This window comes from Trematomus bernacchii, unplaced genomic scaffold (genome assembly GCF_902827165.1).
Source record: "Trematomus bernacchii unplaced genomic scaffold, fTreBer1.1, whole genome shotgun sequence".
NCBI lineage: Eukaryota > Metazoa > Chordata > Actinopteri > Perciformes > Nototheniidae > Trematomus > Trematomus bernacchii.
In genome coordinates, this window is record NW_022987698.1 from 7,763,044 (window position 1) to 7,775,945 (window position 12,902).

The following is a 12,902-nucleotide window of genomic DNA, read 5'->3' on the forward strand; positions in this document are numbered from 1 at the left end:
TGAGTGTACAGTCTCGAGGGTTAATATCTTACACAGCTCTCTAATGCAACCTTGTTTTACAAAAGGGATTGTGTGTTAGGGGCAGTTAATCTTTGTTATTATATAACCTTACTTTATTTCTTCATGCTATCGAGGATTTTCTTGTGTCATACCTCCAGTTTTTAGCTGTGGATGTTTCTTTTAAATTAGTGATTCACTCTCCTAATGTGCACAAGATAACATTACAGCTGAGTGTGAAAGTTGGCAGCAGTTTAGATTAAAATGTGTTTATCTTAAATAGTAATAGACCTTTTTTGTTGCAGACCTTTTGACATGTAATACCAAGAAAAGCCCAGATGTATTCAATAACATTAATTATAGCTGCATCCCACTTGGTATCATGCATGCAGAGCCATCATTAATGTTGTACATGTCAACTGTGTAATGCATTAAGTAAAGAGGAAACTGTTTTAAGGAATAGTTTGACTTTTTGAGCTTATTTGCTTTTATATCGCTAGTAACTGAAGATAAGAAGACCAAAACCACTTCATATCTGTCATATAATTATAATTTCTTATATGGCTTCAGTCGAGTTATCTTAACCAGGCATGAAGACTAGAAACAACTAGCTTAGTCATCGTAGATTCCCCTTTCCTTCATCACTTTAACTTTGCTTAGCTAAGCTAAACGGCTGCTGGCTGTAGATTTTTTGTTTACGACAGTAATGTTATTTTTCTTTTCAAAGCAGATAATATATTATACTTAAACATTTAGAAATGCAGCTTTAATTATATGACTGTCTTCTTGCATGATCAGTCCATTGCAGAATATTATGGTCTACTAATTGACTTATAGCAAGGGGGACAATTCTCTTTGTAATAGTATAGATAAATAAAGTTTGTTTGAAATTGTGCATTAATTGCCAAACTAACCAAGAGAAATCCTTCAAGTGTTGATATAGGATTTGACATATCGTTAAGACAAATACAGTAAAACATATACATTTATGGAACCATAGAAATGGACATAACAATGCAACAGAAATGAAAAAATGCCTTGGAGGTTTGTATTGCATCACGTTTAGATTTTTTTCTGCATGTGTTTCCTTGCACGCCAAGACCGGGGATTTCTATATTTCCCTCTCAGTCCAATCTTCCTGGAATCTGCAATATGTTTGCAATATTGACAGCATATGACACTTAAGCTAGCACACAATACCTCCATAAATCCTCTAACTGTATAGATGTCAAATGGCAGGGAGTACCATCTTCTATCTTCCTTTCTTCCTTCCCCGTTGATGCTTGATCTTACTTTAATAAAGCTTTATCCGTCTATTCGACTAGATGTTGGCCTATACGGAAAGTGCGGTTTATTTTATATGAAACTTTTTATATGATCATCCAGAATACTGTTTACATTTTGACAGATACACAGGAAAAAGACTCCATTCCTTCTTCAACTAAAAATAATTCCAGAGCTGAGCTGGTCCTCTCGAAACAATATTAAAGATATTACTTCTCAGAAACCTCTGATTATTCTCTATGGTGTGAAGTGATTCTCATTTTTGTCTTATTGCATTTATAATCTCACTGTGTCTCGTATATATATTGTCTTTTTACCTTTTATTTCTCTCTCTACACTTTCCCCTCACATTGTCTTACAGTCCTCTCTGCTTTCTCTACACTCGTTCTCATATTCGTTTTCTTCTTCTCCCTTACTGTGTTATCTGTCTCGGCTCCATTTCCTTGCTCCTTGATACTCCCTGAGTCAGTAGCTTTCATTTTCATGATAATCCAGTGACACCACTGGACTGCGAAATCGCTTTTACTGCCTTTTATTTTTCTTCTCTCTCTCTGTCTCTCTCTCTCTCTCTCTCCATTTTCCCCCCACTGGTTTATCTTTTTTCCTCCTGGCTTTATTTTGCTTTTTGTAATTAAATGTCATTTTCGGTTCATTTTTTTGCAAGAAGGAATAAAAGTTTCTTTTTTTATTATATGATCGTTGTCATAACAGAGTGGAATCACTGCTAGGAAAATTGGACATGTCTGAGCCACAGCACCACATTAACATCACCTAATAAGTTGAAGTATACCTTATCTTTTTTATTTGCTTCACAAATTGGTTATATTATAATAGCAGCATGGAGCCCTTTGTCAAATTATGTAATGCAAAACGGACATAGACTCAAATTGTATCATATCTAATGTGTCTCTTGACAGCTCTGTCCAGAGACATCTTGTTCAGTTGTGAGGGGGAAGACATTCTTCTGTTCAGCCGCATGCTATGACATTTCAGGGTGTTGCAGGGCAGATGGGACATGTAATCCCCGGGATGAGACTTACAGTACGGGTCAGCCCTATAGGCCGCTTCAATGAAACATATACATATACTGTATGATGCTACAGTACAACAACGGTAAAATGCCAAAACCACTCAACTGGCCCCTTTCAATGCAAGTAGCTTTGTCTCTAGCCCCCGCTGCACGCTGGAGGTTTTACTCTCTCAAACCAAAAGTGAGCCCAAACACAATAAAGAAATATACATTCACGCACGCACGCGCACGCACGCACGCGCACGCACGCGCACGCACGCACACACACACACACACACACACACACACACACACACACACACACACACACACACACACACACACACACACACACACACACACACACACACAATCGAACACATGTTTACAGTACGCCTGTTGGAGATACAAAAAACAAAAGTTATCTTAGCCCCAAAACCCGGCACTCCATATGTGTTTTATAATTTGACTAATTGTTTTGTTTGATTCTGTTTGTATCACCTGTCGCCAAACAAAGGCTTTTAGATCTCCATGTCTGCTTATGCGCCTCAACGTTGACACTGCGATATCAGCTAAATCTATCAACTATTCAGTACTATTTGTTTAAGTTAATCGACATACATAACAATACGCATCCTCATTTTCTAATGTCAAAAATCTGATCGACCTGAAAATCCTGTTTGGGCTATTACAGCCCAGAGGCATCAAATCCGTTTGGTAACTACCACTTCTCTGCTACTACTTTATTTGCTACACTGGTAGTACATTTACATTTGAGAACATTTTGTACAAAAATGAAAAGTAAAAGTAAAGTCAGGTTGGTCTCCTTGGTCTCTTACAGTCAAGATGGCAGTGAAGATAACGAAACAGGGACTTATTCATCTCGTGTTGTGCCTTACTTTAGTGGATCATAACATATTGAGTATAGAATTGATCTTTTCTACATGGATGGCAGATTTTGAGCCACTATATATAAATATAAAATAAATATACTATTTATAGGCGAGAACAGCAACTAACTAGGTTTTTGTTTTTTTTAAGCCTAAACAAATGCCACAAATGCTTTTTGCTACTGAAGCCGTTTTTGAACACTCCCAGCCCCTATCAGTAGGTTTAGTGGTGAGTAAGTCGTTAATGACGGAATTCAAGTAAGGGATAATGTGCAGCGAGGCGGTCATTATGGGGAAAAGAACACCCGACAGGCAGATCAGGAGCCCGACGCGTGCAGTTTGCTTTTCAGCCAAACTGTATACAGTTAAATCGACCAAACTTCTTTGTGCAGATGTGAGCGTCCTTAACAACGGTCAATAAGTCCTTGACAGCGGTCTGTACTGTATACTGGATTAACAATGCGTCACGTGTTCTGAATTGACCAATCAGAATCAAGTATTCAACTAAGCCATGTAATAATAGTTAATAAAATACGTTTTATTAATCACCTTGATTAATTGAGCAACCAGTCAAAACGGTGACCAAAAACTAGAGAGAATAGCTGCGGACAGATACACACAGCCTCACACACACGACCAAACACATGTTTAGGCCTGTTCAGTCAGCTACTACAATAACTATCCACCACCTAACTCAAGATCACAAATAAATCACAATCATAAAGTTTGAGCTAGACAAAAGTATCCTCACAGGCTTTCATTAATTTGCTTCCTGTGGTTGGTTAACCCTAACCCTATTTGTTGACTCTGCACTCTATTTTACCTTGAGTTGTCAAGACTGTAAGATACTTGAACTCCTTCACAGGGGCAGCTTTACATTTACTTGGGGGTGATGACTCTCCTCTCATCTGCTTCACACTCGACTGCAAAAATCTGCCCGGGGTGCACCGGACGTCACAGCCCAGTGAAGCCAACAGAACTATAACATAAACAAAAAGCAGAGATAAACTTTCCCTAAGAAATGGATTGTTCAACTGTCCATTCCCTGTGAGGCCTTCTGAATCTCAATTGTATCTATAGTGCGGGATTGGGTAACTCAAATATTTTATTTAAATGTCACTACTGACATCACAGTGGAGAAATATAGGAAAAATTCAACATGTTACTCTAATATAAACAAATAATTCTCATCATAGTATACATTACGATCACATTACCAAAAGTACTAATCTTTCCCAGAATTAACCATTTCAGAAGCTTTATTTATTATATAACTAGAATACGTATATATTAATGTGTTTCTCAGTTGAATATACTGCTTGGGAGTGTGACTAATAACACATCCTTCTTCAGTAGTTGATTATATATATATTTTTAATAATGTGAAGCTGAGAAGTAATTGGTAACTGATGTTGTCAGATCAGAGGAGTAAAAACTGTAGAGTAAAGTTGCGTTAAATGATAATATTCAGTAAATGCGACACTGATCTCTCAAAAGTCTCGAAAGAAAGACCAGCGCCGACCTCAGACCCCATCCAAAAAAACAAATCTTTGACGTTTAGAGCTACAGAAAGATAACTTTTTTGTAAAACCTCCAGATGTTGCACTTTTCACCCGCACCTTGAAGAGATGTATGGCATTTAGGTGCATTTAAAGTAAACAGTTACTTCAAAGTGAAATCTGATTTGCATTCAACTTCTCCTTATGAATGTGTCCCTTCAAACTGCTTATAAATAGTGTGTGGCCTCTCTTACTCTCCTAGAGGAACAATGAGCTAAACCTGAAAAGCTATTTTTGATTTTAATCACAACAAACAGTAAAGTAGAAGAAACAGAGAGTAACACAACTCTCAGTAGCTGGCATCAGAGCCTGTGGTTTGTTGTGCGGTGGGAGTGTAACTGTACATGTGACTCTTCGCTGTGACAGCAGATCAATGCAGCCTGGAGCACAGATAGACATTAATTGATTGTCGCCAATAAAACTCCAATTAAACAAAGGAACAGGCCTGGGAGAGAGCTGTGAGACAAGCAGCTCTCATTTTCTCATCAGTCCTCAGGGGGGAAGGATGGGAGGCAGGAGAGGGAGAGGATGTGGGCTGGGGGAGCAGATGAGCTCCTTTTGCTCTGAATACTCTCGCCATCAAGGAATTGTAGAAGTTGTGGATAAAGGTGAGAGAGCGTGCTGCTGACTGAGGATCAGATACCCGATAGACAGCGAGAGTGTGAAAGAAAGGGAGAGCAGGGGTGCTGCCATTGATCCAAGGCGTCCCTTAATGATGAAAAGAGATCTTAATTGTGGCGGCATGTCATATATCAGGTTTCAGCAGTCAATTCTAGAGCTCGTCTGACCTTCTCTTATTTAATAAGTTAGTGCCCTTCACGGCACAGTCTTTCACTTCCTCTTTATAAACCCTTCTCTATCTGCCAGTATGTGCGTCTTCTTGTTCTGTCACTCGGTCTGAGCCACACTCATAACTGAACAATCTCTACATTTCATCCCTGCATGTACTTCCAGGTATGTGATAAGCCTCCCACCTAAGCAGCAACTAAATATGCTTTTTTTTACTCATATGCTCCTCCAAATGAAGTTAAAGATGATTAATGTGCGCCATTCCTAGAAAATGTACAAGATCTTCCTACTCTCCCTTCTCCTCATCTCACTTCTCCGCTAATAACATTTTCTTCACTATCTCCCTCTATCTCCCGAACTCTGTAATCTGATTGTTTTTTCGATGATTGTGCTGTTATTGAGTTGCCTGTTTCATACATATGTATAAGTCCACCACAATACTTATTTCATCTTCTGCTACAGTCCGCCCCCCCAGCATTCGAGCCAACAGGAATCTCAGACATAAATGGAGGAAACACTAATGTGGTGTTGACACATGTAGAGCTTCACTATCTGGTCACATTGCAGGTTGGGAGCCCAAAATAACCACAAGCGGAAACAAAAAGTTTCACCCAAGTCAAGTTTTCTCTAAACTTTTACAACTTTACTACTTTTAATGTATTTCTATTGTGCTTATTGAGTTCAAAGTTACACCATCCTGATATGGTTTTTCATTTATAAAAGGAGGTATTTCAGCAAGACTCAGCGCTGTTGCTTTATGTTTAATGTGATAATAGAGAAATCTGTGGTGTTGTGCAGCTTCTTTAGGGAGCAAAACCTTTATCTCATCATGTTCAGATTGAGATTATAAACCATGCAAGTGCCATAGCTCGAGGGAATGTAATCCGGTCAGTCCATAGTGAAATATATCTCCAGATATTGAGTTGTCATGAAAATTGGTTCAAACATTCACAGAGCCCACATTTGTAGTTATGAGTGAAATCTCTCAATTATTGGATTTATTGCAGTACAATCTTGTACATTTAAGTGGATCATTTTGGATTTGAATACATTTGTAATCCCTTTTAAGTAGAGCCATTATAAACCTTGGTTCGTGAAAAGATCCTTGCTATATATGATCCTATTGAACATCATCATGTTAACCTTGTCTTTTTTGTTGCTGATTGTATCATTCACTCAAAACACCACTTTACCTGCACTTTAATACAGCTCACAGACGACCTACAGAGGATTATTTAGTTTATCCCAGCTTAATTTCTAAATGTACTCACCTGCAAGAGCGAGTGACCCATGTTCAAAGGCTTAAACCATGAGCTGCTGTACTATAGTCAAAGCGAAAGTAAATCCTTAAACAATAATTGCATTAAAATAACATTAGCATTAGCAGAGTGTCAAACATGACCAATTCCTGTGAACCTCTAGATTAACAATTAGACAAAGACAATTGCTCTAAAAGTCCCTTTTCACTCAGTGGAAGCGTGAAGATGTATTTCTCAAACCGTCAATCTCTCGCTGGTTGTGGCAGCCTGATGTGACCTTATAGCAAACATCCGCTGTTTTGAAAAAAGTCTATAGCTTATGGATTTCACGTCAAGAGAAAATATCTGATATTTCTTCTAACAAATCCTCACCCTTTAAATAGATTTACTGTCCAGCACAAAAAATATTTCATATTTATGCTAATAGGAAGTCCATCCATTCATTGGTTTCTGTTGGCATTTTATTACTTTCACGCAACAGAAGAAGAAGCCCTCTCTCCATACACATCTTTTCCCACTCGATCGATGTTTGTTAAAGTTGCTGACTGTGTATGGATGCTTTTCCCCACTCACAAATACCCGCTCCGACCTCAGGCCCCTTCATACGGCTGACCCTGAAGGTTAGGTTGAGGTTCCTGGCGGGATGTAGCCGCTGAAGATGGTTAAGGATTATGATGATGGTGCTAGTTCGGGCTCTATTCGCCATCAGCAAGAGAAATGATTAGAACTGCACCAGCAGAGTGTTAGCCTGACAGATGGCAACACATGGAGCTCGCTGACAGCACTGCTGACAGCGCATTCACAGAAAGTCCCCATCTAGCATGCGCTGTACACACTGTTTGTTGCTGTACGTTATCTTGTGTTTTTCTGTCATCAACAGTAGCTTATCCCTGCCTGTCAACACCAAAGTCGGCTCTCATCCCAAATTCACCGGCTTAAAATCGCGAGACCACTGCAAAGGCATCCTAGCATGGCACCAAAGGGAAGTGAGGTCTGTTAAAAACCTCGGCCTCCTAGTCACTGGTCATTTATCAACACCTGTCCTATTTTGGTAATTCATTCCTCCAGTGGTCAATAATCTTTCAGTTATTTCCCCCTCAATCAATCTACTTGGAAATCAGATCTGCGGGCATGTTAATGAATGGCCAAAAGACGTAGATACATTAATTGAATGACTGAATACATTAGGAGCCGTATTGAGCGCTGCACTTTGCCTCCGCGGATAGCAATATAGAGTTATTATTAGGTTCAGTGATTGATGAAGGATGAGGAACGATTTGGCACAAACCTGTCGGTTCCACTGCCCTGGATAGAAATGAAGGGAGACGGAAACTGTCCTTGCATGAGTAGACACAAAGATCTCATCCTGTACTTCTTTTGAAATGCTGTTTTCATTTATTTCTTTGGTTTGTTTATCCACCAGAACAGTTTTAAAAACTCTATCCAAATGCGTCCTCAGGGGAAGCACATGTAACCTCCGAATAGCTGTAATTCTTCTCGCTGTCACTTCATGACAGCTTCCAGCTTGAAGTTTGCATGTGTGCAAATGTGTTTGTGTGCTGAGTTGTGTGTGTTTTAGACTGTGTACATACATGCATATGGATGTGAACATGGCAGTGATGTGATTGATGAGACATGAAAGAGAGCAGGGGAACATTTCCAGTCAATCAGCGCAGTGAATAACCACCTAGGCTGTGGATTAAAGGCATAAAGCTGTCTCAACTAACAAAGGCTCACATCCATTACCTTACATGCAGAGTTGTTTTTCTCTCCGGAGCAACACTGACAACAAAATTAAAGTGTGTTAACAAAAATAGATGGTTTTGTTTTCTTGAATTCAAGACATGAAACACAGCCACATCCAACAACTTGGGTGCTTATGGAAATAAAATTCATGTGAGGTAAAAAATATCTCTCTGATAGTGACCTAAACAACACTTAGGATTATGATAATGTGTGTAAAATGAAATTGGACATAACGGATTTTTTTATGTTATTTAAAATAAATAATTCTGCCTCTTCATCTCTTATTCAATCCCAGCACTAACAGAAGTATTTTAAGGCTATAGTCAGCAACATTGCTATCAGTTTTGAAATGTGCAAAATATCAATTTCAAACTATAACCAGTAACACGTTTTATCCTTGCACAACTTCTGCTTTCTGTCCTGGAGAATATGTGAAAGTGAAAATATAACAGCCTTTAGCCCACTGTAACTAAAGTTACATTTTTCTTCTCTTTTCTGTGTCTTTTTTTCTTCAGGTCCAAGGGTTGGAGAAGCAGGTGGAGTTCTCAGACCTGCGCCCAGTGGGGTCTGTGATGAAGTCTCTTCCCTATGGCATAGGAGGAGGCACAATGGGTGGACCGTCAGGAGTGGTGAAGCCTCCATACCAAACACGTATCTTCTCCACCTCCATCGACCAGACACCTATGAAAACCAAGCCGCCCACCTACAGTTTCTATAACCCTTACGACCCGGCCCGGAATCAGTCCCTGCTGCTGGACCAGACAGGATACCGCTCTAAGCGCAAGCCCTCGCTAAAGACAAACATGAAGACCAAGAAGATCTTCGGCTGGGGAGACTTCTACTTCAACGTCAAGACCATGAAGTTCAGCTTGTTGGTGACAGGGAAGATCGTGGACCACATCAACGGCACGTTCACCGTTTACTTCCGCCACAACTCGTCCAGCCTTGGGAACGTGTCGGTCAGCATTGTGCCGCCCACCAAAGTGGTGGAGTTTGAGGTCCTCCACCACCAGCAGCAGCACCATCAGCTACACCCTCACACTCAGCAGGAGGTCCAGCTCCGGGAGACCCAGCAGTCCACCGTCAACCACAAAGAGATAAAGACCTTTAACTGTCGGGTGGAGTACGAGAAGACCAACAGATCCAAGAAGCCCAAACCCTGCCTGTATGACCCCTCTCAGACCTGCTTCACGGAGCACACCCAGTCCCACGCCGCCTGGCTCTGTGCCAAACCCTTCAAGGTCATCTGCATCTTCATCTCTTTCCTCAGCATCGACTACAAGCTGGTGCAAAAAGTGTGTCCGGACTACAACTTCCAAAGTGAGCACCCTTACCTTGGATAAGAAAGGGAGCTTGAAATGCAAAGATAAAAAGATAGAGACAATGTTAACGACAACGATGATGGTTATGATGATAATGATGGATATACATAGTCATATTGATTACGATGAAGAAGCAGGGGACAGTTTTTTGCCTCTAAACTGCTGTGAATTGTGGATTTAAATCAAGTATAATCAGAGTATTGAATGGTTAGGATATGGCTGATTTCTCTGACTTATTTTCCAACTTTGTATTTGTTAACCTCTGTTTTTATTTGCTTTTTTTCTGTAAATAATGTATTTAACCTCAGCACACTTATTGTTTTTAGATATTTGTTTCTCAGTGTTATTACTTTTTGCAGTTGGAAAATTCGGTTGAAGACAGCTGGAACAGTATTATGCCCTCCGAGTACAAGGGGAGCCTCTGAGGCGGCTGAGCTGTGCCACCACTGTACGGCAGAAGTAATGTTATGGTAGACTGACTGTTAATCATCCTCTCAGCTCTACTTTCCCTGGATATAAGAGAGTTATATGTATGAGAAATGCTATGCTGGATATGCATACAATATACTGTATGAAAAAGCACATTAAAATCTCTTAAACTGTCTGTGTTTTACTGGGTGAATGTTTTCGTTCGGAGCTTCAAGCTAAATTGCTGGACAGAAGCTGTTATCTAACTCAGAAAGCACACTATTATGAATTAAGTTACATTTCACTCTGATTGGAAATTCCTGCAGAAGCTTTCTGTGAAGATATGTCATTCTTAATTTCCGAGAACATATTGAAGGGAAGAATGTTAATTTTAACTTGAAAACCAACCGTGACACATTCTTAAGATGATGATAATGTTTGACTCCTTTCGAATGAGTTATTGAAACCGAGGAAGGTATCATTTTTAATTACATTATAATAATAATAGATTTATTTTGTTAGCGCTTTTACAGGTGCTCAAAATCGCTTTAAAGAGATAGTGAAAAGAAAAGAACAACAAATACATATAGTTAAAGTCAAATTAAAATCAAGCAATACAAAAACAATCACACATTAAAAGCCAGATTGAAGAGGTGAGTTTTTGTACGTTTTTTTAAGGTGGTGAGGTCAGTGCAGTCTCTGATGGGTTGTGGGAGTGAGTTTCAGATGTACCCTAAAACTGCAAAGGGAAATATGTATTTTACTGAGGGTAAAATGACTGACAGATTAATGTTGTTTGATCGTGCAAGCAAGTGTTGCACATTTTAACAAGCATTTTTCAGTTTCACATACACACACACACACACACACATACTGCTCTGTTACTCAGGCTACTGTTAATATCTCAGCTACCTAATATTGTCTACTTTATTGCTTTCTTTATGCAAAAACAAGCTTATAGAAAGAATAGGCAGGATGGCGTCACTATTGATAAGAATATATTTATATTCTTGCATTGAGATTAGAGGTTAAAAAGAAAACCATAAATCAACTGTGCCACCTCTTCCTTGATTTAATTAAACAAACACACTTGGTGCATCTCTGACTTACGACTATCTCAGATTGTTTCTCTTCTTTGTTCACAAACGTTCTCTCTCAGCACAGTCGTTGGCTCTCCACACATTTGATCAGACGATAATGGTGCTCAGAAATTCATTAGAAAACACACAGTCGATGCTAATAGAATCTTCACTTCAGACTTTCTCAATACCCTATTATGCTTTTGATCAATGACTGAGTTCCAAGGAGGTCTTACACAAGTTGCTTTTGATGGTCTGGACTTGAAGATTGATGGATACCCTGGAGTTCACCTCTTTGTAACATAGATTCTCAACAGTGGGTTGGTAAAGAATCACTGGACAAGTTGTTGTGGACAGATCGGTAGGTCTACTTTTTGTCCCAAAAAACAGATTTCACATACTTTGGAAGAAAATTATATAAAAACGTGCTGATAACGCCCACCGACATCTACTGTAACTTTACTTAGATTATTGAGGGCGCACAATAACTGACTTATTAACAGTGCTGGAAGGAGAATATGTTTTACTTGAGTGAAAAGTAGCAATACTAAAGTTTAAAAGTAGTTTTTACTTAAAAGTCCTGTATTCAAAATCTTAATTGAGTACAAGTGCAAAAGGCTTGCTGTCAAAATATATGTAAAGAAAAATGACTTTTCATGCATAATGGCACATTTCAGAATTGTATATACTGAGTATAGTATATAGTCTATTGAGTTACTGGGTTACTATAATGATTACATTGAGTTAAATGTAATATCTTTAAATACTGCTGCTGGATATTATCTATAGATATATGTAAAAGTTTATTTAAAGGTAGGGTAGGTAAGTTTGAGAAACCGGCTCGAGATCGCTAGAATTTGAAAATACACAACCGGAGAAAATCTGCCACTTCCATGCTGTGTTCACACCGGACGCGATGCGACGTTTGGGGGCGGCGCGATTACATGTAAAGTCAATGCAGAGACGTGGACAGACGCGAATTCGCTCCGACGGCGCGCATGAAGCGGTGGACGCAGCGCGAATCACACGATTGAGGCGATTGAACGGTACCGCGTTAAACGCGAGAGTTCAATTTTTTCAACTCGAGCGTCAAATTCACGTGACGCGTTCTCGCGGAAGCCAATCAGCGGTGAGGATCTCAGCCGCCGTCACTGACGTTCAACCACACAACATCAGCCGTTAGCTGTTAGCAGTTAGCACACAGAGCTCACAGCTCCTCATATCCGTTCAGAAACTGGACAAAAGTTAAACAAGTACAAACCACAGACTGTCTGTGCCATGGTGAATACAGTCGCTGCTTATTTATGTCTGTAGGCCGTTGTTATGAGTGTGGAATGAGCATATACAACGTTAGCTTAGCCTGGTCGACCCGATCTTCATTCAGAAAACAAGCATTTTAAAAGGTGTTTTGCCTGCCGTCTTGTCTGCAGACTTGTCAAAGCATTAATTCATGGTTGTTACTAACCGGTATCAGTATGTTGTTACTTCGGCATCATTTAGAAACGTGTATTACAATATAATCACGGTAAAATATGTTCATTTGTTGTAGTTGTAGCTCCC

The 12,902-nt window shown here is 39.5% G+C and overlaps 1 protein-coding gene across 2 annotated transcripts in view; it reads left to right on the top strand.

Annotated features, from left to right (window-relative positions):
• LOC117489738 (neurexophilin-2) overlaps positions 1-10,459 on the top strand; it is a 39,312-nt gene extending 28,853 nt beyond the window's left edge. The window contains exons 2-3 of one of the 2 annotated variants that reach the window (XM_034139263.1): positions 9,049-9,853; positions 10,215-10,459. In XM_034139263.1, coding sequence (XP_033995154.1) covers positions 9,049-9,853; positions 10,215-10,231 — 822 coding nt within the window. In that variant the 3' untranslated portion in view covers positions 10,232-10,459. Of the gene's footprint in view, positions 1-9,048 lie in introns of both variants that reach the window. The other variant, XM_034139262.1, reaches the window with a different exon arrangement.
• Positions 10,460-12,902: the final 2,443 nt, after the last annotated feature.